Source organism: Chiloscyllium plagiosum, unplaced genomic scaffold (genome assembly GCF_037043375.1).
Source record: "Chiloscyllium plagiosum isolate Xiang-an unplaced genomic scaffold, Cpla_swu_hap1 HiC_scaffold_20, whole genome shotgun sequence".
NCBI lineage: Eukaryota > Metazoa > Chordata > Chondrichthyes > Orectolobiformes > Hemiscylliidae > Chiloscyllium > Chiloscyllium plagiosum.
In genome coordinates, this window is record NW_028270158.1 from 30,976,587 (window position 1) to 31,001,466 (window position 24,880).

The 24,880-nt window shown below is 43.7% G+C and overlaps 3 protein-coding genes and 1 long non-coding RNA gene across 7 annotated transcripts in view; 3 read left to right on the forward strand and 1 right to left on the reverse strand.

Annotated features, from left to right (window-relative positions):
* The window catches only part of LOC122560721 (UNC93-like protein MFSD11), a 32,779-nt gene extending 27,158 nt beyond the window's left edge, over window positions 1–5,621 (forward strand). The window contains exon 13 of the mRNA XM_043711689.2: window positions 685–5,621. Within this exon, the coding sequence (XP_043567624.1) occupies window positions 685–837 (153 nt within the window). The 3' untranslated portion in view covers window positions 838–5,621. The remainder of the gene's footprint in view (window positions 1–684) is intronic.
* Window positions 1–9,310, reverse strand: part of LOC148146591 (uncharacterized) — a 38,333-nt gene extending 29,023 nt beyond the window's left edge. For 2 of the 4 annotated variants that reach the window (XR_015760569.1, XR_015760565.1), the window contains exon 1: window positions 9,096–9,310. This is a non-coding gene — a long non-coding RNA (uncharacterized LOC148146591). The other 2 variants (XR_015760570.1, XR_015760567.1) reach the window with 2 other exon arrangements.
* Window positions 9,311–9,474: 164 nt separating this feature from the next.
* On the forward strand, window positions 9,475–22,116 carry ears2 (glutamyl-tRNA synthetase 2, mitochondrial). Its single transcript, XM_043711686.2, has 9 exons — window positions 9,475–9,667; window positions 12,217–12,372; window positions 12,733–12,922; window positions 14,180–14,652; window positions 15,299–15,407; window positions 16,620–16,773; window positions 17,011–17,141; window positions 17,869–18,007; window positions 18,563–22,116. Exons 1-9 carry the CDS (start codon window positions 9,514–9,516, stop codon window positions 18,644–18,646), a joined length of 1,590 nt encoding a protein of 529 aa, XP_043567621.2. The 5' UTR covers window positions 9,475–9,513; the 3' UTR covers window positions 18,647–22,116.
* Window positions 22,117–23,532: 1,416 nt separating this feature from the next.
* The window catches only part of LOC122560719 (ADP-ribosylation factor-binding protein GGA1-like), a 43,500-nt gene continuing 42,152 nt past the window's right edge, over window positions 23,533–24,880 (forward strand). The window contains exon 1 of the mRNA XM_043711684.2: window positions 23,533–23,593. Within this exon, the coding sequence (XP_043567619.2) occupies window positions 23,554–23,593 (40 nt within the window). The 5' untranslated portion in view covers window positions 23,533–23,553. The remainder of the gene's footprint in view (window positions 23,594–24,880) is intronic.

Genomic DNA, 24,880 nt, shown 5'->3' on the forward strand with positions numbered 1-24,880 from the left:
GCATGCCCCAATGAGCACATGTGTAGTTGCTTACAGTTGCCAGTGTTGGCAAAAGCTACCATTATGTTACACACAGCAAAGGTACACCCCCAATATCCAGTACAATTATAGTATATTGCATTTAATCCTCTGCATGTACGGTAACTTCAAAGACCTTGGAAAGGCCCATGGTCAGTAACTAACCCAGCTCTAGACTTTTAAAAGGATGAAGGAAAGGTACTTCCAGCTGGGCAGGAACAGGAAAAAGTGGGAATTGTTTTGGTCAAGAAGTTTGATACCATGTTAATAAGTATTCAGTGACAGTGAGAGTTATTGGGTTTTGGAACAGAGTGAAACTATGCTGATTATGGACTCCCTGCACTCCTTGAACAGGAGCTGCACATCTTTCTGAGTAAGCATGTTTTAATGGGTACAGGAGTAGCTTCTCTCGTGTTTCCAGGTTACTCCCAGATTAGCAAATTAGGGAAGGAATTCCACTCAAGTTATTTAAATTTCTTCTCACATTTATTACCTCTGGTTTTTCTGTCTCTTGCATGTTAGCTAGGTTATTTGAAATGGCAGCAGCACATATGGACAGAGAGGAATTTGGCAGATCCTTTTCATATGTTTGTGTACAGAAGCTTTATGGAGAAAATGGTTACTGGCTCTGTCTGTGTGACTGTTTTCTTTTTGCTTGGCTTTCAGTCTATTTCTGCTGCAGTGGCTTTCGGATACAGCAATTATCTGGTGCTGTCATCACAGCTCCTTATCCTGACCACATTCTGTTTTATTGGCACACTTTCCTTTTTCATTGTGGAGAAAATTGAAGACAATGCTTCAGGCTTGCAAGATTTCTGAGTGTCATTTTTTTCTGGATGTGGCAAGGAATTTCCACAAATCTGAATGAATTCCAGGATCTGCTGCTTTGGAATCTGCAGGACTTGGGAAAATCCCTTGGATCCAAGGAGTGGATGAGTATGTTAGAGTAGTTATTCTTTGCTACTGGAGGGAGTTCAATTTTAATCAGTAAATGCCTCTGGTGGTGGAGTTCATGTACTGCAACACTTCCAGTCCTTAATACTCTTCAGTCCTCAATGTTGGTGCTTTCAGGTTGAACTTACAACAGGGCTTCCCAAAGTGGAGGTAACAATGGCCACTATGGAGATGTGCTCCTTCTCTGACATGCTGTCAGTTCTTACTCAGGGGTCATGACAATTTTCAAACCTTGAAATTGATCCAAGGTACAGGATGGAGAAGTTTGGTGAGCACTGACCTGGAACGAGTGTTACAGGAGAAATAAGCTATCAGTCACTCAACCTGAGAGTTTCTGCAAGCACTAAAATAAAAACTGCTGATATCACTGGAAATTTCAAATAGATTAACAGTATTACTTTATACTGTAAGATTATTTTCATGCCCGTGCATCTTTCTTGTGTCTTGCAAAGACTGATCTCATAAAATAGCTATTATTGCTGTCAATGCAGAGAGCTTATAAGCAAGTGCTAATTCCTTGTAAATCAAAGTATAAGCAAGTTAGCATGCCCAGTTTCAAATACCATCAGATTCTGAAGTGTGTAATAACATCTCTGAACAAGTTGATTCGAAAAGATTTTAAGCACAGTATCTGATAATAGCTCACAATTAAATAGTCAAGTTTGTTACTGTCATTTGGTCTCTCCCAGGAATGACAGGAGCCCCATGTGTGCTGATCCCCTTCAGTTAATGGTCACTCATTGTTTGATGCAGGTGTAAGTCACAAATCCACATCATTATAAAGGCTAGTCATTCATTCTATCTATCTTCTGTCTCTAGGACAAGTCAGAATGCAAACCTCACACTTAAGATACTTGATCTGGGCCAGTTTTAAACTTCTCATCTTTGTTTTCAAATCATCCTCTTAGCACATCTTAAATATCTGTAGGTGCCTACAAACTTCTGAAACTTTGCCCCTGCAGTTTTCATATGCATCCTCAATTGCTATCAGGGATGAAAAGGAATGAAATAAGAGTAGATATTTTTAATCAACCTGTTTGGACATGTTATGACATATGCGTGGGCTTAAAAATAAGTATGTCATTACTTTTGAGAAAATTCTTCACTGCCCAACTCTAAATAATAAATTGGAGCAAGAAATGATATAAAACCAGCTTTGTTACAATAAATTCAAACAAGGATGAGAACATCTCTGGGACACCTGCATCAACCAACCCCACTGCCCCCTGGCTCAACTCCCCTCCCACTCCACCAAGGACATACGTGTCCTGGGCCTCCTGCATTGCCAAACCCTAACCACCTGATGCCTGGAGGACAAGAGGGAATGTGGACCCTGCAAATATATGGGATTAATGTAGATTTCACCAGTTTCCTCATTTCCCCTCCCCCCCACCTCATCCCAGTCCCAAGCCTCCAACTTGGCCCCACACTCTTGACCTAACCACCATGTTTCCCATGTATCTGCTCCACCCTCCTCTCCAACCTATCACCTTCTCGCCCACATTCATCTACCTGTTGCATTCCCAGCTACCTTCCCCCCCCCCCCCCCCCATTTATCTCTCAGTGCCCCAGCCCACATTCCTGATGAAGGGCTTATGCTCGAAACATCGATTCTCCTAATCCTCAAATGCTGCCTGACCTGCTGTGCTTTTCCAGCACCACACTCTGGACTCTGATTTCCAGCATCTGCAGTTCTCACTTTCTCCTACCTGAGACTGGTTGGGTTTCACAGAAACATTTTAAATGTTGGGTTAAAATCCACAACCTTCTTTCTATTTGTGCTTGATTTTAACTGTGTAAGTGGCTTTAAACTGAGCTAAATGCAACAGATCTCTGGGCCTTCCTATGAAACGGAGACCGTGTACTTTGTGAGGAGTTGGCTTGACTTTGCAGTTTTGTCCCCATTTCCGGCAAATCCCATTTTTGCTGCAGGAGGAAGGTGACAGGGAACGAGTCACACGCACTGGAACCCTGAATTCAGCAAGACCATTTCAAATTAGTGCTGAATTTAAACAGGCCCCATTTTTGCTGTTCCAAAGGCCTTAATCTACAGTTACAGATTCGTGGATGGTTAAAGTCTGTTAACTGTTCTGATCTGAAGATTTTTAAATCCCCAGAGCATTTAGCATGAAAAAAAAGCTGCAGCTGTTGGTCAGAAAAAAAAAGATTGCTACAGACCACCTGATATAGCTAAGAAAAAATTATTACCATCTCTTCCTGCAGTTTCAGAAGTGTTCATTGTTGGCCTTAGTACCCTTCATTGTGATCGACATCACCATCACTCAGAACTCGCACTTAAAGAGATAGACAGGCGAGATGCAGACAAGATGGTTGGGGAATCTAGAATCGGGGACACAATTTCAAAATAAGGTGGAACCACACAGATTCAAAGTGAGGATTTGTTTTTACTTAGAAGGTTGTCAGCTGGTCCTGTATTCAGTGGAGCTTGGAAAAATGAAGGGGGATCTCATTGAAATTTATAAACTTCTGACAGGTCTTAACAGATTGGATACAAGGATGATGTTTCCCTTGGCTGGGGAACAAAGGGCCTCAAGATACACAGTTGGCTATTTTGGATGGAAAGGTGGAGAAACTTCCTTACTCAAAGGGTGGTGAACCTGTAGAACTTTGTACCACAGGGTTGTGGAGATGAAGTCATTGAATATAGTTAAGTAAGAAATGGATACATTTCCAGAAGCTGAAGGTGTCAAAGGGTATGGGCGGAGAAAGGGAGTATGACTTTGAGATAGACAATTAGTTGCGATCATTTTGAATGGCGGATGAAGCTTAAGGGATCAAATGGCCTATTCCTGCTCCTATTTTGGATGTAAAAAGTGAAACAATCAGGAAATGTAGTTTGATAGCACCAGTCTAGACAACAGGATTCAATCAGTTGTTCTCTTTGTCTTCTTTTCAGTTCTTTGCCAATGAGACAAAGTTCTTTGCACACCAATGCTGTCCTTCATTTATTGGTTGAGAATTTAACCTTTTTTTTGAGTCTCTAAAGGTGTTTTATTCTTCCTTTAATAGAGATTTGCAGTGAAAGGTATTTGAAAACCATTTAGCTGTTCCTGGATGCTCCCAGACTTGCTGAGTGTCTCCATCAATTTCTGTTTCAGATTTCCAGCTGTTTTATTTAACTGTTTTATTTTAGCTGTTACTGGAGACCTCCTGGCACCTTCACACAGGAGAGAGATTTTTTGATGCTTTATCTTTTCAGGCTGCATGATTCTCTGCTGCAATGAACCCCATAAACTGTGGTCATCTGTTCATTAGGCAATAAAATATTGTTGTCTCCCCCAATTCAGAACCCATCAGCTTTGTGGTGTCCGCTTTTGTTGTCATTGTTCTAGGGGAAAGCAACACTGTGTACAACTCACAATGTGCTCCAGTAAATGTAACTTTTAGAACTGCAACTATGTACTCAGTCTCCTTTGTTTAAAACATTATCTTGTTTTTCCAGTCCATAGTCCTTAAATAAACAATATTAAAGCATGTAGTCTTTACAGATTTACAAGGACCAGGAATAGACAATTTGGCAGCTCAAGCCTGATTCATCAATCAACAGCATCATAGCTGATCTGATTGTGACCTCATCCACATTCCCTCTTGTCCCAATAATCTTTCACCCCATTTGCTTAACAAGAATCTATCTACTTCTGCCTTAAAAGTAATTAAGAACTCTGCTTCAACTACCATTCTAGCATGAGATTCCAAAGATTAATGACCCTCTTAGAGAAATGAAAGCTTCATTTCTGGTTTAAATGGACAACCCCTAATTCTTTAAACATTGATTCCTTGTTCCTGATTCTCCTTCAGAGGAGAATCCTTTCTACATCCAACCTATTAAGACCCCTAAGGATTTTATGTGTTTTGGTCAAGTTGCCTCTTTCTCTTCTAATCTCTGCTGGATATAAACGGAGCTTGTTCAACCTTTCCTCATAAGACACCATCCCCATTTCAGATATTAGTTTGGTAAACCTTCTCTGAACTGCCATACATTTACACCATTCCTTAAATAAGGTAACCAATACTTTGCATAGGATTCCAGATTTCGTCTCACCAACGCCCTGAATAATTTACTCATAACCTTCCTACTTTTGTATTCAATTGAACTTGCAATAAATTTTCACATTCAATTATCTTCTCTAATAACGTGCCCTAATAAATATGATACAGAAAGAAATCTTTCATGAAAACCTTTCAACCTTACATAAAACTAAACAATCCTGTATTCAATAATAATATCAAAGGCAGTCAGTTTTGTAATCATCTCTTAAAATGTAAATTAAGATGTGAACTCAGCTCCTCTGTTGAGCTAAGTGATTTGAGAGCTTTTGAAACACAGTCCCGATTTCATAATGGTCTCAGCTAAAATAAGAACCTTTGGGAAAAGCCTTGGGCGTTGACTACTTAGGGATCCACAGCTCTGTGGCCTCTTCAAACACCATTATTCTTGACCTTCTTCCTCAGCTTCTACCGACAGCCATCACAGTTAGCCCCATTCAATCTTGTGATACATCTGATCTCTCGCCTTTTATGAAACAGTCATTGACAATGTTCAACATTGAAACAAAACTGCTGGCAAAATTTAAAAATGTTTCACTCCAACAAAGATCCAATAAAAATGTTTTGGATGACTGTGCAAAGCCTAATTTATTATTAATGTCTCTTTACATCCCCTCCCCACACCTCCTCCAACCCCACATCCCTTCCCTCTTTTATGAATGGCGCAAGCTGACTTCAATTTGAATTATCAACACATATTAGAATGAAGTTCAATGGATAAAAGTCTGTGTGTATAAAGACAATGAAGGTTACGGATGTGAATGCTCTAATGAATTGGTCCCATTTAGTACAACCTACTTCTGTTAAGCTGTATTTTCAGCAATGATACCTATGAAAACAATACACTGAGACAGGAGAACATAGGACATTACAGCACAGTACAAGCCTTTTGGCCCTCAACCTATGAAACCAATCTGAAGCCCATCTAATCATTGTCATCGATATATTTATCCAATGACCATTTAAATGCCCTTAAAGTTGACAAGTCTGCTACTGTAGCAGGCAGGGCACTCCACGCCCTTTTTACTCTCTGAGTAAAGAACCTACCTCTGACATCTGTCCTATATCTTTCATCCTTCAATTTGAAGCTATAGAGTCATAGAGATGTACAGCACGGAAACAGACCCTTCGGTCCAACTCGTCCATGCCGACCGGATATCTCAACACAATCTAGTCCCTTTGTGCTCGCCATCACTATCTGAGGAATAAGGCTCTCCCTGTCCACCCTATCTAATCCTCTGATTATCTTGTATGTCTCTATTAAGTCACCTCTTAACCTTATTCTCTCTAAAGAAAACAGCCTCAAGTCCTTCAGCCTTTCCTCATAAGACCTTCCCTCCATACCAGGCAACATCCTGGTAAATCTCCTCTGCACCCTTTCCAATGCTTCCACATGCTTTGTATAATGCAGTGACCAGAACTGTATGCAATACTCCAAGGGCAGCCACACGCGAGATTTGTGCAGCTGCAACATGATCTCATGGCTTCGAAATGCACTGTACGTACAACCCTATCAACCTTGGTGGCAACTTTCAGGGATCTATGCACATAGACACTGAGATCTTTCAGCTCATCCACACTACCAAGAATCTTAACATTAGCCCAGTACTCTGTATTCCTGTTACTCCTTCCAAAGTGAATCACCTCACATTTTTCTGCATTAAACTCCATTTGCCACTTCCCAGCCCAGCTCTGCAGCTTATCTTCCACACTGTCCACAACTCCACCAACTTTAGTGGCATCTGCAAATTTACTAAACCACATTGACCATGATATTCGCACATATTGTCAATGCTTGTACAGAATTATTGCTCAACATCATCAAATTTCACAATGTGAGGAAAACAAAATTATAACCATAGTCTATAAGGATTGTAGGCATTTTTCATTATTAAAGAGAGTCGATCGGCTACATAGCTTGAACAGAAACTATCACATCAGGCAAGGAGACAGTTCCGAATTTATCTCAACCAGAACAGGAATTCAATCCATATTGTTGGCTGTTACTTTTTTCTGAACCACACTCTCTGCCTAAAAAACTGAGCTAATCATCCCCAGAAATTATATACTTATCAATTTTTGATTGTACAACTCATTTTTATATGCAGAAGAAAATACTAATGGGAGGTCCATGGATTTTCATTACTTGAGAAGGGAGCATCAGAAGCAAAATGTTTAAGGGCAATTGGTCTGGTAGATGTGAATTCAAAAGTAATTGTAGAGAAACAGACTACTGACGTATACTGTTTCGATGTGTAGCATTTTATGTACCTTGGAAGCTTCCTCTTTTAAAGGGTCACCAGTGATGGGGTGGTCCAACAAAGACCTCTAGGAGGATGTGAGGACTGGAGATCAGAGTTGAAAAGTGTGGTACTGGAAAAGCACAGCCGGTCAGGCAGCATCTGAAGAGCAGGAGAGTTGACGTTTCAAGCATGAGCTCTTCATCAAAGACATCTCCAAGTTAACCAAAGATTTAGTATACAGAGCAGTACTACAGTGAGACCTAGACTTGTATCAGCAACATATAAGAAATTTACAGAAACTCTAATAGAGAAAAAAAACTGCAGATAGTGGAATCCAAAATAGACAAGTAGGAGGCTAGAAGAACACAGCAAGCCAGGTAGCATCAGGAGGTGGAAAAAAAGATGTTTTGTGTATAACCCTTGTTCAGGAATGAACCCTTCTTGAAGAAGGGTTATACCCAAACTATCAACTTCTCCACTTCCTGATGCTGCCTGGCTTGCTGTGTTCTTCCAGCCTCCTAATAGAAACTCTATTAGCAATGCCTCCACTGCATCCTCCAATGGGAGGACCACTGAACAAACATTAGTGTACTATTTGAAGCCAGTTCCACAAGCATTCAGGAAAAATTGGAAAATCAACAGTGTCCCCGAATGGCTGAAGAGTGTCTTCCCTGCCAGGTCCTGCTTGCTCCAACTCTCAAATGGCCAATCTGCCTGATGAGAACAAATAAAATGTCTCAAAGACTGTCCTCAAAGATTGTAGTTCTCCTTGTAGTGCAGCAAATTGAAATAATGATATAGAAGAGCTTGCAGCCAATCATTCAAACTGAAGAAGGGCTCATGCCCGAAACATCGATTCTCCTGCTCCTTGGATGCTGCCTGACCTGCTGCGCTTTTCCAGCAACACATTTTCAGCTCTGATCTCCAGCATCTGCAGTCCTCACTTTCTCTTAAACTACATCATGCTTTGTCTCAAAAAGGGGTAAAGGTAGAGTCACCCTGGTCCTACCAGACTCATTAAAGAGAGATGACTAGTGGCAGCTTAACCTGAGTGTCACCACCTCAGGCAAGAGGAGGTTGAGAAGGAAGAACCTTGATTATAACCTCAGCCAGTGCAGGAATTGAACCTACGCTGTTGGCCTCACTCTGCATTGCAAACCAACCATCCATCCACCTGGTCAAACAGGGGGACAAAGAAGGAAACAAAGCAAATTCTGCATTTTTTTTGTGTGTAGTCTGGTGACATGGTAGTCAGAAATGCCAGTTTGGAATACAGTACTACAAAAGGACTGTGGCTGGTAGCATGAGCAAAACCAATGTAATGTACAAAATCCCATGCAAGGACTGCACAAAACACCACATAGGACAAACAGGAAGACAGCTAACGGTCCGCATCCATGAACACCAACTAGCCACGAAACGACACGACCAGCTATCTTTAGTAGCCACACACACAGATGACAAGCAACATGAATTCGACTGGGACAACACTACTATTATAGGACAAGCCAAACAGAGAACAGCGAGGGAATTCCTAGAGGCATGGCACTCATCCACAGATTCAATCAATAAGCACATCGACCTGGACCCAATATACCGACCACTGCAGCGGACAGCTGGAACTGACAATCGGAAGCGACAGATTCAAACCACTATAAATGCCGGAGGAAAGATCACAGAAGCGCTTCACAGGAGGCTCCCAAACACTGAGGATGCCACCTAGACAGGGACGAAACGTCTGCAACACAAATTCCCAGCTCGGCGAACAGAACCACAACAACGAGCACCCGAGCTACAAATCTTCTCACAAACTTTGTGGCTGGTAGTCTCTTTGTAGGTTAAAGTTATGGCTGCCACAGTAACTGACTGTTCTTGTTTCTCGTTGCCGCCTTCGCTTGCTAGGATATTTCTCTTTCAGCTTCTCTGTCTTTCCGACCATGACAGAGAGATACACACACTCTCTCTATATCTCTCCAAATCTCCCATCCTCTTTCTCCATCCATCAATCTCAGACTCACACCTGCGCGGGGCGGAATTGATTGACAGTCGGAAGCCACGCCCTCCGAATGACAGGACAGACCGGAAGTTGTTCCTTCAGTCAGTCCCGAAGCGGCGCCTGCGCGAGGCGGGGCTTGGTGATTGATTGACGGTCGGAAGCCACGCCCTCGGAATGAAAGGACAGACCGGAAGTTGTTCCTTCAGTCAGTCCCGAAGCGGCGCCTGCGCCAAAATGGTGTTGTTAACCCTGAGGCCTCGGCTGCTTCGGCTTCAGTATGTCCCTTTCGGTCTGGCTGAAGGCTGGAGATCCGGCCTGTGTGGAAGGGCCGGGAGTGGCGAGCGGCCAGAGGGCAGGGTGAGGCTGCGGTTTGGGCCGAGCCCCACAGGTAGTGAGGCAGAGGAGCTGCAGGGTGGCAGATTATAACATATTGATATTCACATATGAGTAGTTAATAAAGAAAATAGGCTTGGGCTCAGTAAAGCTCTAGTTCCAGATCTCCACGCGACATTCAACCTGAGACCTGACCCCAGTGTCGTAGTAAATAGTTTTTTAACAGCATAAAAAGAGGCCCTTCGGCCCATGATGTTCGTGTCGGTCAAAAAACCGTTTGTGGAGAAAGTGAGGACTGCAGATCAGAGCTGAAAATGTGTTGCTGGAAAAGCGCAGCAGGTCAGGCAGCATCCAAGGAGCAGGAGAATCGACGTTTCGGGCATGAGCCCTTCTTCAGGAATGAGGAAAGTGTGTCCAGCAGGCTAAGATAAAAGGTAGGGAGGAGGGACTTGGGGGAGGGGTGTCAGAAATGCGATAGGTGGAGGGAGGTTAAGGTGAGGGTGATAGGCCGGAGTGGGGTGGGGGCGGAGAGGTCAGGAAGAAGATTGCAGGTTAGGAAGGTGGTGCTGAGTTCGAGGGATTTGACTGAGACAAGGTGGGGGGAGGGGAAATGAGGAAACTGGAGAAATCCGAGTTCATCCCTTGTGGTTGGAGGGTTCCTAGGCAGAAGATGAGGTGTTGGTAAAGTGGATGAACTGTTCAACTTCCTCGCCGTGTTGATTCGGTCGCCCAAGATAGAAATGGAAAGGTCTAGGAAGGGGAGGGAGGAGTCTGAGACGGTCCATTTTACCAACACCTTCCACCCCGACCTCAAATTCACCTGGACCGTCTCAGACTCCTCCCTCCCCTTCCAAGACCTTTCCATTTCTATCTCGGGCGACCAAATCAACACGGACATTTACTATAAACCGACCAACTCCCACAGCTACCTAGACTACACCTCCTCCCACCCTGCCCCCTGTAAAAACGCCATCCCATATTCCCAATTCCTTCGTCTCCGCCGCATCTGCTCCCAGGAGGACCAGTTCCAAATCCGTACAACCCAGATGGCCTCCTTCTTCAAGGACCGCAATTTCCGCCCAGACGTGGTCGACGATGCCCTCCACCGCATCTCTTCCACTTCCCGCTCCTCTGCCCTTGAGCCCGCCCCTCCAAGCGCCACCAGGTCAGTACCCCACTGGTCCTCACCTACCACCCCACCAACCTCCATGTACAGCGGATCATCCACCATCATTTTGGCCACCGCCAAACGGACCCCACCACCACGGATATATTTCCCTCCCCTCCCCTATCAGCGTTCCGAAAAGACCACTCCCTCTGTGACTCCCTCGTCAGGTCCACACCCCCCATCAACGCAACCTCCACTCCCGGCACCTTCCCCTGCAACTGCAAGAAATGCAAAACTTGCGCCCACACCTCCCCCCTTACTTCCCTGCAAGGCCCCAAGGGACACTTTCATATCCGCCACAAATTCACCTGCACCTATACACACATCATCTATTGCATCCTCTATATTGGGGAGACAGGCCGGCTACTTGCGGAGCGTTTCAGAGAACACCTCTGGGACACCCGGACCAACCAACCTAACCACCCCATGGCTCAACACTTCAACTCCCCCTCCCACTCCACCAAGGACATGCAGGTCCTTGGACTCCTCCATCGCCAAATCACAGCAACACCACGGTTCGAGGAAGAGGGCCTCATCTTCCGCCTAGGAACCCTCCAACTACAAGGGATGGACTCAGATTTCTCCAGTTTCCTCATTTCCCCTCCCCCCACCTTGTCTCAGTCAAATCCCTTGAACTCAGCACCGCCTTCCCAACCTGCAATCTTCTTCCTGACCTCTCCGCCCCCACCCCCACCCCACTCCGGCCTATCACCCTCACCTTGACCTCCTTCCACATATCGCATTTCCAACGCCCCTCCCCCAAGTCCCTCCTCCCTACCTTTTATCTTAGCCTGCTGGGCAGACTTTCCTGAAGAAGGGCTTATGCCCGAAACATCGATTCTCCTGTTCCTTGGATGCTGCCTGACCTGCTGCGCTTTTCCAGCAACACATTTTCAGTTCCGATAAAACCGTTTGTGTCACTCTTCCCCCATCCCCACAAATTGCTCACCAAACTCCCCCCTACTGGCAAGACTTTTTCCTCACTTTCTGCCTCTGCCTGGAACCTGTAAAATGTCCCTCCGTCAACCTCTCCCAGTTTTCCCCATCAATATTTTCCCATTGCTCTGCCACTCTTACCTACTTTTCCTCTGTAAACCTTTCTCATTGAACATCCATCCTCACCTCCTCATGTGTCCCTTTTTATACACCCCAACATACTGTGCATCCCTGAAAACCATTGTCCTTAAGGCAACTGCCACCTTGGTGCTTGTCTTCATTTGCTTTAACGCCTGCTTGTCCCAGGAGCTCCTGAATACCAAGGTCCAATTGTAGCTCATTGGGCATATTCCTGCTGAGATAAAATTTCATCACAAGAAGTGACAATCTGGATTTTTATTCCAAATTCCTTAGTCGATTTGCTTTTGGGGTGCCCTCAGATTTAATTTTTTGAAGAAGTCCTTTCTCTAAATTCCTTAATTTTTCACTTGTTTTACTAGGCTTCCTGCATCTAGGAGGACTTCGCACAGCTCTGTACAATTATATATTTGCCAAAAAACATGGAGGTACGTTCATTCTCCGGATTGAAGACACAGATCAGAGCCGCCTTGTTCCTGGAGCAGCGGAGAGCATTGAGGATGTACTGGAGTGGGCAGGTAGAGTATGCTGGGAGGCTGTCATTTGTACATTCATAGTATAAGGCATTAATTCATGTCACTCCCTCTGTTTAAAAACTTCAGGCTAAGTATTAGGCTCAATTATCACAATCTTCTTGTTCCTGAACCCAGTCAATCTTCTTGTTCCTGAACCCAGTACAATTATAATATAGTGTGTTAAATACACTCAGTAAAACGTTTTGGTTATAATACACTCTGGTATATATAACTAATGTAAAACTTGCTGTAATAACAAACCCTGTTACAATTCATATAAAGTCTTCAATTATAAGAATCCCTTTGATTTCCATGTGCAATATAATTCTCTAGTTTATCACACTTGTTTTGCTTGCTAACTAGGAATCCCCCCTGATGAAAGCCCTAAGAGAGGAGGCTCCTATGGACCATACAAACAGTCAGAGCGACTGGATCTGTACTTAAAGGCCACTGAAACCCTGCTAATGAAGAATGCAGCATATTATTGCTTCTGTAGCCCCCAGCGTCTGGAAATGTTGAAGAAGGAAGCATTGAGAATGAGACAAACACCAAAGTAAGTTTGAAATATATGATTACAGGGAGCTATCTGTGGACACAGATCATTTGCCTTCCTTCTGACTTTGTCTTTGATTTATTCCTATACTTGAAGGAGGATGCTTAATCATGATCAAATTGAGCAGCAAAACAACCTCAATGGGCTTCAAAGCCTACTTGTATTATTGTGGAGAAATTGTGATGTGAATTATCTGGAATCCTACTGCTCTTACCTACTCCTGTGTCATGTCCCCCTTCCCCTGCACTAACCCACCCCCAGCAAAAAAACTAACTCAATCTCTGCCTTCTACTTGTTTCTTCTAAATCCTTCAGTCTTCATATCTTCAGTGACACTGTCAGTTTTTGCTATCTAGCTCTGATTGTAGAAATAATTTGTAGAAAAATAATTTTAAAATATGTGAGCATTTGACTTTTATCTCTGGATTATATTTTAAGATAAACTCTGTCCTTCAACTTACACCCATCTTTAATACTCACCACGTCCTATCATATTCAATAGGTCCTGACCTATGCTTTATCCTTTAAGATACACTTTGTCCTTTACCTGTACAGTACACCCTGTCCTTTAATTAAGAAAGTGACAAACTTTAATGCCTTTTATAACTTTGATTTACCAATGTAGTTGTTGTAATATTGGGATTGTGACAGATAATTTGTGCGCAGCAAGTCACCATAAACAGTAATGTGACAATAGCCAACTTGTTTAACAATATTTGTTGGTATATAGAAATTAATCAGGGAGTACCTAACCTAGTCTTCTTTGAAAAGTGCTGTTGTATCTTTTATCTACACCTATAAGACCAAATTTGTTAGTTCAATGTTGCATCTGAAAGGGAACCTCTAACATTTCAACAGTCTATCAGAACATGGTGGTGCAGTGGTTAGCACTGCTGCCTCACAGCACCAGGGACCCAGATTCGATTCCACTGTCAGTGAGTGTCTGTGTGGAGTTTGCATGTTCTCCCTGTCTGCATGAGAATCCTTCAGGCTCTCTGGTTTCCAAAGATGTGCAGGTTAGGTGGACTGGATATGCTAAATTGCCTCGTAGTGTCCAGAGATATACAGGCTAAATGGATTAGTCATGAGGAATGCAGGGGTAGGGGTCTGGGTAGCATGCTCGTCGCAGGATCAGTGTGGACTTAATGGGTTGAATGGCCTGCTTCCACACTTAGTCTGACATGTGGACTCCTTTCTGAAGTGGGCTTCAAATTCACTATCTGTGGACTTCTGTAATACAAATGCTGTCCTTTTTCAGGTATGATAATCGCTGTCGGCACCTGACTCAGACTCAAATTGAGGAGCGATTGGCACAAGGATGCCCATATGTTATCCGGTTTCGACTCGAGGAGGGTGCTGCGCCCTTTGAAGATCTGGTATATGGACTGAACAGGCTAGATCCTGCCAGTGTGGAGGGCGACCCCGTTATCCTTAAGGCGGATGGGTTTCCAACCTACCATTTGGCAAATGTAGTTGATGATCACCATATGAAAATCAGCCATGTTTTGCGGGGCACTGAGTGGCTCACTTCCACTGCCAAGCACCTACTGATGTACAAGGCTTTCAGATGGGACCCTCCAGCTTTTGCTCACCTTCCACTTCTCCTGAACAAAGATGGCAGCAAACTTTCCAAACGTCAGGGTGATCTGTTCATCCAGAACTTTTCCCAGAATGGAGTGCTTCCAGAGGCTTTACTTGACATTGTCACCAACTGTGGATCTGGCTTCTCAGGTGCTGTGTGTAGGGAAAGGGATTTACTCTGTCTGGAATGGGTTGTGCAGAGATAGTATGCAAGTAAGCACGTTTCATGTGGGATTTCATTTGTTGGGTTGTGTTGCACACAAGACACTGCGCAGGCTGCTCTGTGTTGTAATTTGGACTGAATGAAGGCTGGGGTGTGGTTGTGTACAGAATAGTGTGCAGTCTGGGGTGTGTTGCACACAGAACTATGTACAGACTAGGTCATATAAAGGGAATATGAAAAGGCTGGACTTTGTTGCAAAGTGGTCACAGCACAGGATGTTATAGAGAGAATTTGTACAGTCTGGTCCATCTTATATTTAGATGAACATGCAAAGGCTGGGCTATGTTGTACAGTGGACATGTACAGGCTGGACTGTATGGTACAATGAACATGTATAAGCTGGGCTGCATTATGTACAGGGTTGTGCACTGAACAGATATCATACTACAGGGTAGTACACAGTCAGGCGAAGATGCATACTGAGTAGTGCAAGCTTGGGAGCACCAGAATAAGCACAGGGCAGCAGCAGGTCTGATCCCCTGATGGATGATGCAAAGACCCAGAGATGGAAGTCTGAGAAGAAGTGAAATGAAGACTACATAAAAGCCTGTTATCTTAATTTTGTGTTTCCAGGAAATCGACTAGGTCGGATGCTGGAGGAGCTCATCAGCGAGTTTGATGTGACCAAAATAACAACCCACTCTGCACTTTTGGACCTTGACAAGCTGCCAGAGTTTAACAGGTGAATAAGTGTGCAACACATCATACACACGGACCCTCTAAAAGCTAACAGTGTGTTCCCTGCTCACATTGGCATGGTGCACACAGCCCACTTTGGCAGCATGCTCCCTACCCAGGTTGGTTTGGGTGCCCTCCCCACCTGTCTGGCATGGTGACCTTTCTCCTCCCTTCACTGCAATGGTACTCTATCCCCCTGATCATCCACCCCTTCACACAGATGCAATCAGGGCTGTCCTCATCCCTCACCTTTGCTGGAGTAGTACTCCCCCATTCCACCCTGTGATTGGCATGATGGTCATTCCCCCCTTCACTGGAGTAGTGCATCCTCTCCCCAGTTGCTGACAACGAGCACCCTGTCTCCCACCTATGCTCCAGGCTTTCCTTTATTTGTTCCAACACTTTATTCTGTTGCACCAACTGGGTATGCCTTATTGTCAAATCTACATATTTGTGTGTTACAGAAGTGTGTGGGTTCAAGCTGAGTGTGGAGCCACCATTATCAGCTGGATCAACATTTCCATACAGTACCAAGAGTGTGCTACACTATCTGAGTGTTTTGTTTAAGACATTAAATGGAAGTTCCATTGATCTGTACAGGTGCATGCAAAAGATTCCATGATACTAATCAAAGAGAAGCTGAGAAATTTCCCTGGCACCTTAACTGGCTACTGTTTGTTGTACCTTCCTGCAGTGCCTTCAGAAACGGTTTATTGCCTGTGAAGTGCTTTCAGATGTCCTTCGATCATGCTGCAAAAGTGCAAACTTGTTACTGAGTCATACAGACTCTGATAGTCTCAGATTTGTTCCTGGTCTGCACCAAGTTAGCTAATCAACCCATTGGGACTACACATGACTTCACGATTCTTGGGTTAATGAGACTTAAAATGTTTTGGGGCCTACTTGAGTAATTCCCACAAAATGGAAAGGTTTCCACAGTAGAAGAAGATGATGAATGTTAGGTGAGGTAGCAGGGGAGGCTGTTTCCCAGCAGGTAATCAATGCTTTTGGAAGAAGTTTCTTCCATAAATAGCTATGTTGATTTTGAATCTGAGGGATAGATTCCTGTTTACTGTAGGTGTTATGGGATATGGGGCAAAGGCATATATTTCAGCTATGATCTCATTGAATAGCAGATAGGCTTAAGGGGGCAGCATAGTCTACTCCTGTTTCTACTTGTCAATACTTATCCACCTGCTGACTTTCTGTCCATCAGGATGCACTTGCTACAGCATATTGAATGTGCCAACTCGCGGCAGCAGTTAGTGACAGAGCTTCAAACTATGGTTGAGAAGGAGTTTGGTGATAAGCTGATGGACAGTGAGTCGTTATGCACTGATTATGTGGAGCGGGTGTTGCTACACAGGAAGGTAAGAACAATGCTGAAGTTTATCTTCACTTTTTCCCCTTTCTGAACTCTGAACCAGCCCAGGTGCCTACCTGGACTGCTAAAATATACATGGAGAAATGATTTTCCTGTGTGAGTCCAGTGATGGTTTGAATTTCCTACCCATTAGGGTTTATGCTCAGGCTCCAGCAACGAAATCCTCGTGTTCACGAATTGCGGGATTCCGTTTCTAAATTGTATTTTATTTTCTTGCTGACAGGGCCACATCACCCATTTGCAGGAATTGGTGTCACCAAACTACTCATACCTCTGGTTTCGACCTGTTGTGTCCCATGAGCAAATGCTGAATCTATCAACTGAAGGAGAAAAGATCTGTCGTGTAGTGATGCGGTAAGGACCTGTTGGTTTTGCACAAGTTACATGGGCTGAAGTGATATGGAACATAATATTTACCACCTGTTATTTTTCTGTTCCCTTCATTACCGAAACCCATTTCATTTGGCAGGTAAAATTCTCTTTCCATTCCATCTCCCTGTGCTGTTGAGGAAAGCGTAGAAATTAGAGTAGGGGCAGTTTTAACTTTAGCCTGATTTACCAAATATTCCCTTGAAACCAATTGCCATTGTGGGTGGCTGAGAGTTCTGCCAATCATTGAAATAAAAATGTTTGCATGTTGCAACTTGCACTCATTTCCTGCTCTGGGATCACTGCTCAGGAACAGGAAATTGCATGGGGTACATTGCAACACTGACCCTGCCTGGAGACAACATTAGGGACACAATTAGCATTCCCTGTTGGTAAATACTGAATCAGGATATAAAAATGCGAAGGATTGTCCAGAATAGCAAGCACATTTTCATTAAATGGATACCTTTTGGATTTGTCTTTATTTCCTCCTCCTCTCCCCCCCCCCCCCCCCCACCCCCCAACAACCCCACCAGCCGGCACAATTTTTGTTGTCTCCATTGGTTCCCTCTCTTACAATAATTGCACACCAACCTCCAATCACCCCCTCAAGATCCACCCCACATCTCCCTCTAGTTCTGACATGCTGCAAGTCAGTTTTAGAAATTCAAGTGTACACCAAGCTAATTGGAACTCATCCACTGAATTCCAGATTCTTCCAGACCTGGTCCAATAGAAGTGTGAGCCCAGCAGAGCTGAACAATGAACTGAGAGCACTACAGACCCAGTTCACAAGTACCAAGTACAATGACATGATGAAGGTTCTTCGACTGGCTCTTAGTGGAAAACAGGTAGGGAGATGAAGACATTTACCAGGGTGAATGACTTCACTTATATGGACCGATTGGAGATGCCAAGATTGTTCTCCTTAGAGTAAAGAAGGCCAACAGTTGATACAGGTGATCAAAACGTAAAATGACTGATGAAGTAGATAGGAGGAAATTGTTTCCTGAGGTTAGAGGATCAGAAACTAGGGGAAACATTTAAATAATCAGCAAAAAACTGAGGGGTGTGCGCAGACATGTGAATATTTTTTCCTTAGTCAGCTAGTTCTTATGACCTGTAATTTGTAGGGCTTTGTGATAAGGGTGGGCTAATTGGATAGTTCTACCAAAGAACTGGCAGAGGTCAAATGGCCTCCAGTGCTCCTAGGTTGCACAATATCTAATCCTGATGTTTTGTGGGGAAAGGGGAAAGAGGAAAGGATTTACAATCTGGAAGCTTGCAGGGGAAGAAGGCTATGGCATTGAGAACTAGGGGTATCTTGAATAATATTGCAAGTTTTAGTGTTTGGTTCCGATGATTTTTTTTTTTGAGGAACTGATTTTGTTTTAATTTCCTTGCAGCAAGGACCGAGTGTGGCTGAGATGATGCTGGCTTTGGGACCTAAAGAGGTGTGTAAACGTCTGCAACAGGCTGTCATCCATTGACGATCTACTTAGGACCTGCAGTTTGGACATCATGTGATGCACCTCCCAGACTTATATGGAAGTGTTCCTCTTCTGCCATATAATCCAGGCCGGAAAAGTCTGTCAGGCTTCCTTCTCCATGCAGTGCGATCACATCTGATCATCCATTTCAAAGCTATTTTCCCCCAGACTATTGCCTTTAATATAATTTGCATTGAGAAATATGTCAATCGCTACTTTAAATATATTCCATGACTGAGCTTCCACAGTGGTAGGGAATTTCAAAGATTCACAACTCTCAGTAAACTTTCTAATCTTTGCCCTAAGACGTTTTCCCCTTATGTTGCCCCCTTATTTTGAAACTGTAACTGGTTACAGACTCCGAAACTATGGGGAGCGTCTTACCTGCATCAACTTTATCTATCCCTTTGAGCATTCTGTGCTTTCAATGAGATCACCTCTCATTTATTAAAACTCTACAGAATACAAGCTGTTTCTCCAACCTTTATTCATAAAACAGTCTTGCTATTCCAAGAACAAATCTGGTGAACCTGTGATGCACTCCCTTTACGGCAGTAAGATCTTTCTTACAGGTGACCAAAATTGCATACAGTACAGTACTCCAGATATAATCTAACCAATGTTTAATAGAATTGAAGCAAAATTTCACTACTCCTAAACTTGAGTCCTTTTGTAATAAAAGCTAATATACCATTAACCTTCTTAATACCTGCTGCATCTACATGTTAGTTTTTTAGGGGCTTATTGACAAGGACTCCCAGGTCCCTTTGTACATCTACACTCTCTAACTTCTTATTCGTTTTTGAGAAATACTGTGCACATCTGTTCTTCCTATCAAAGTAGATATACTGAATATTCCGCATTGTATTTCATGTGCCATTTTTTGTCCAGTCATTAAGTCTCTTCAAATCTTCTTGAAACTGCTTTGCATCTTCTTCACAACATGCATGTTAAGATCAGTTAATATCATAAAATGTACAGCACAGAAACAGACTGTTTGGCTCAACTGGTCTGTATCAGTATTTATATGCAACTTGAGCTTCCCATTCTATTTCATATAACCCTATCAGTATAACCCTCTATTGTTTTCTCCCTCTTGCACTTAATAGATTTCCCTTAAACATACATATACATATTAATTATATCTATATAAAGTTATTTGAAAAGCTAATAGTAAAATATTGCTTCAATTGGATAGAACCTTGGTTAGACTGAATCTGGAGTACTCTATGCAGATTTCATCTTGTCCCAGGAAAGATACTGCCAGAGAAGGAGTGCAACAAAAGTTCACCAGACCTGTCCGGAGATGTTGGGACTGACCTATGAAGAGATATTGGACATTCTGGGCCTATATTCTCTGGTGTTTCAAAGAATAAGCAGTGATCTCATTGAAACCTATGAAATACTTAAAGGGATAAACAGGGTAATGCATGTAAGAGGTTTCCCCTGGTTAGGGAGTCTGGAGCCAGTGGGCACAATATAAGGAAATGAGATGAGAATTTCGTTTTTATTCAGGATAGTGAATCTTTGGAATTCTCTACCAGGCATGCCTGTGGAAGTTCAATCTTTGAAAATATTTAAAGTCGAAGTTGATTTAGAAAAAGAGTTTTGGAGATAGTTTGACTAAAAGGCATTTAAGTGCTCAAACAGTCATCAGTATTAAAACGGTGGAGGAGAATGGGCTGAATGGCCTACTCCTGTTCCATTGTTCCTATTTGCCTCAACTACTCCCTGAGATAGCAAGTTCCACATTCTAATCACATATGGTGAAGAAATGTCTCCTGAATTCCCCTTTGAACTTATTAATTACATTTTTTTATTTATTCATGAGATGTCAGCATCATTCTCAAAACCATAATTTGTTGTCTATCCTAATTGCTATTGAAAAAGTGTTGGAGAGGCACCTTCATGAGCAACTGCATTCATGTGCTGCAGGCACACCTGTGGTGCTTTTACGAACAGTTAGAAGATTTTTACTCAGTGACAGTGAAAGAATGGCAATATAGTTTAAAATCCAGATGACGTAGACTGGAGGGGATCTTTCAGGTGGTGGTGCTCTCATATGATGGTAGAAATTGCAAGTTTAGAACGTAATATTGAAGAGGCCAGTGAATTGTTACTGTTTATTTTGAGGTGGGAGTTTCTGGATAGTGACTAATTTGGTCGCGCTCCTTCCTCTGAATCACAGGTTTTGAGATTACACTTCATGCTAGGACTTGAATACAAAAATCAAGGCTAGTATTCAATGCTGTTGGAGTTGGAGATGCCATCTTTTGGGTGAAATGTTAATCATGACCTGTTTTCCCTCTCATGGACATAGAGACTTCGGAACATGTTCAAAGAAAAGGGGAACTATTCTCAATGTTCTGGCCAATATCCACCCTTTGAAGATACATAGAACATACAAATTAGGAACAGAAGTAGGTCATGGCTGTTCTGTTTGTGATTTGATTTCCACATTCCCATCTATCCCAAATTTGATTCCCTTGCCTAACAAGAATGTACCTTCCTCCACCTTCAGAAATTTTCAATGACCCTGCTTCACCCGTCTTGAGACAGAGTGTACCATAGTCATTCGATCTCTGAGAGAATAATTTTCTCCTCATCTCTGTCTAAAAGGGCCATTCCTATTTTTTTAAACGGTTCCCTCTGGTTCTGGAATTACCCGAGAGAGGACACATTTGTTTCAATCAAAATCACAAAAACAAATTATTTGATCATTGTTACATTGATGTATTTGGGACCTCCTTGTGTGCAAATTGGGCACCACATTTTCTACATTTTAGCAGAGATTACAATTTAAAAGTATTCCATTGGCTGGAAAGCACTTGAAGACATTTGGTGATAATGAAAAGTACGATGTATAGGGAAACCTTCCTTTTAGAAGACACATAGGTATGGAAGTGTCAGTCCAAAGAATAATGTGAATTGGAATAGCGACTTCAAGTAAGCACTCTTAATAGACACATAATAACTTCAATTTAATTTTAAATGATTCCTGTTGGGCAGTTCCTCTCCACACTAAATTGTGATTTGTAATCAAATTTATATTTATTTTTGCATCCGATATGGTACTGTCGTTTGTTAAACTTCAGTGTTGGACTTGCAATCCATGAGTTCAACTTCTAACAGGAAACATTGTGAAATTTAGTTCAGTAAATCTGGTAATTTGTGGGCGATCAGATTGTTATATTCTAAAATGATTTACCAGCAGCCCATTGGTTATTCTGTATGCAACTCAAATTCCACACTGTGATTGACTCTAGGCACAGGATGCCAACCTGAACAGGAAAAAAAAAACAAATATTTATATTTCCCTAAACAAGGTCTATTTAAAGTATGTTTAAACTTGGTATTGCTATAATTTACTGTTGATTTGTTATTTGGAAGGAACACAAAAGAAACATACTTTGTTGAAATTGCAAATATTGGAAAAATGAAATTAAAATGGAAGATGCTGGAAATATAAAGCATTTAAGTGAGAGTCTATTTAAAGTTTCAGTTGCTGTTGGTTCCATTTTCTCTGATCAGTTAGTTTGCCTTCCTCATTATTAGTCAGCCTTAGCCTTGGTTTCTGTTTCTACTGACTCTTACTGAGCTAACTTGTTTCTTTTGATAGTCTGTTAATCCCTTCGCGCTATCCCATTCCATTGCAGTCCACATGTTCCAGTTTGTCCGAACTCCTTATAGCTTGGTTACCCATATCCTCATGTCCTGTCATATCCTGGTTTCCCAACTTATCCAATGTTTCAAACCCCCATCACCCGAATAATAATTTAATATTCCCCAAGTAAATATTCATGTTGATCTTTTATCCCTGAACACTCTTATCCTACATTTTCCATTCACCCAATATTTCCAATTCCCATGTCCTCTGTACCTCATCACGTTAATAGCTCCATCCCCCCAATATTGACCCAAATCTCCCCCCATCCCCCAATATTGACTGAAATCTCTCCCAACCCCCAATATTGATCCAAATTTCCCCCAATTTTAAACCAAATACCCCAAATTTGATCCAAATCTCCCCCCAAAGTTGACCTAAATCACCCCCATTCCATATTGCCCCCACCCTCACCTCCACCTTATATTGCCCCCACCCCATATTGCCCCAGATCTCCCCCATCCCCAATATTGCCCCAGATCTCCCCACTCCCCTAATATTGCCCCATATCTCCCCCATTCACCTAATATTGCTCCATATCTCCCCTACTCCCCCAATATTGCCCCAGATCTCCCCCAACCCCCAATATTGCCCCAGATCTCACCTACATCTCCAATATTACCCCAGATCTCCCCAATATTGCCCCATATCTCCCCACTCCCCAAATATTGCCCCAGATCTCCCCCAATATTGCCCCAGATCTCCCCCCACCCCGCAATATTGCCCCAGATCTCCCCCCTCCCCATTATTGCCCAAGATCTCCCCCAGCCTCCAATATTGCCCAAGATCTTCCCCAGCCTCCAATATTGCCCCAGATCTCCCCCAACCCCAATATTGCCCCAGATCTCCCCCAACCCCAATATTGCCTCCGATCTCCCCACCCCCCAATATTGCCCCAGATCTCCCCCTCCCCCATTATTGCCCCAGATCTCCCCATCCCCCAATATTGCCTCCGATCTCCCCACCCCCCATTATTGCCTCCGAACTCTCCCCCCCCCCCCCATTATTGCCTCCGATCTCCCCATCCCCCAATATTGCCTCCGATCTCCCCCCCACCCAATATTGCCCCCGATCTCCCCCCCCCCCCCCCCAATATTGCCCCAGATCTCCCCCATATTCTCATTGGATTCTGGTCCCCATTCCCCCTCCCTGTCCGCCCCCCAGGCCCCGGATGTCAGGCTTGTCTCTTTAAAGGAGCCCGCTGTCAGTTCTCGCGAGGCCGCACACGGGAGGAGTCAGAGCGATGGCGGCGGAGGAGGCAGAGACTCTGGAGTCTTGGCTGAGTGAGTGCGGGCCGCGACCCGGAGCCTGTGGGGGTTGGGTACTGAGCAAGGAGGCTTCTTGTTCTCGGTCTCGGGGGTGGCGGGAGTGTGAGTAATGAATGCCCCCTGTCCCGGGATTGAGAGAAGAGGGTGCCTCTCGTCCCGGGGGGTGAGGGCCTCCCAATCCCCGGGGTGTCGTACCGGCGAGGAGCTGAGGAGGAGAGAGTCCTGCCCCTCTGATGTGTACAGACGGCTGGGGTGTTGGGTAATCTGAGCTTCAAAATGTGTTGCTGGAAAAGCGCAGCAGGTCAGGCAGCATCAAAGGAGAAGGAGAATCGACGTTTCGGGCATAAGCCCTTCTTCAGGATCTCCCCATTCCCCAGTATTGCCTCCGATTTCTCCCCCCCCCCCCCCCCCAATATTGCCCCAGATCTCCCCCCCCCCCCCAATATTGCCCCAGATCTCCCCCATATTCTCATTGGATTCTGGTCCCCATTCCCCCCTCCCTGTCTGCCCCCAGGCCCCTGTTCCCTGGATTCTCCTGTTCCCTGGATGCTGCCTGACCTGCTGTGCTTTTCCAGCAACACATTTTCAGCTCTGATCTCCAGCATCTGCAGACCTCATTTTCTCCTTGAGTAATCTGAGTCAATTTTACTGTAGGTGGACGATCTGAGCTAATAAATTAGGAAAATGAGGAGCGGACGAGTGTCTGTGACCCAGTGGTCACCTCCCTAGGGTGTATCCTGCTACTGGAGCTTCCTGGGTTGCAAGATTGTTAAAGGGAAGACTGGCATTGGCGTACCCGGGCAGGCAACGTTGAAATGTACACAATGGCAACCAATTTGTGCACAAATTCCTCCACAAACAATCTGCCTCAGTGATAGCCGAATGGTAAATGTTGGTCAGGGCACTGAGGAGGTGTCTCGGTTCTTCAAATTGTGCCACCTTCCATCTGACTGAGAGTACTTCCAATAGTGCAGTATTCCCTCAGTACTGCCCCAAAGTGTCAGTCTGCATTATGGGCTCCAGTGTCTGGACTAGGACTTCAACCCACCATCTTCCTAACCACTGGGCAAAAGAAATGTTAGATGGACAGCATCCAGGTGTGAATTGGGCATCAAACAAATAGGGACATACAGCAAACTCAACTTCCTACTTTTCAAAAAGGTTTCATATTAGATCCCCAGCAGTACGCAATATTATTTGGGAAGAAGCTGACTGAGTATGTTTGCATTACTTTAATAGTTGGGTAAATCATCACAAATCGTCCTTAAACTAATCAAACAGTTCTATGCAGCCTTCTTGATG

Coding starts and splice junctions, on each gene's coding strand:
- ears2 (XM_043711686.2), top strand. CDS start 9,514: ATGGTGTTGTTAACCCTGAGGCCTCGGCTGCTTCGGCTTCAGTATGTC. Junction 9,668..12,216: donor GTTTGGGCCGAGCCCCACAG/GTAGTGAGGCAG, acceptor TTGTTTTACTAG/GCTTCCTGCATCTAGGAGGA. Junction 12,373..12,732: donor GGATGTACTGGAGTGGGCAG/GTAGAGTATGCT, acceptor CTTGCTAACTAG/GAATCCCCCCTGATGAAAGC.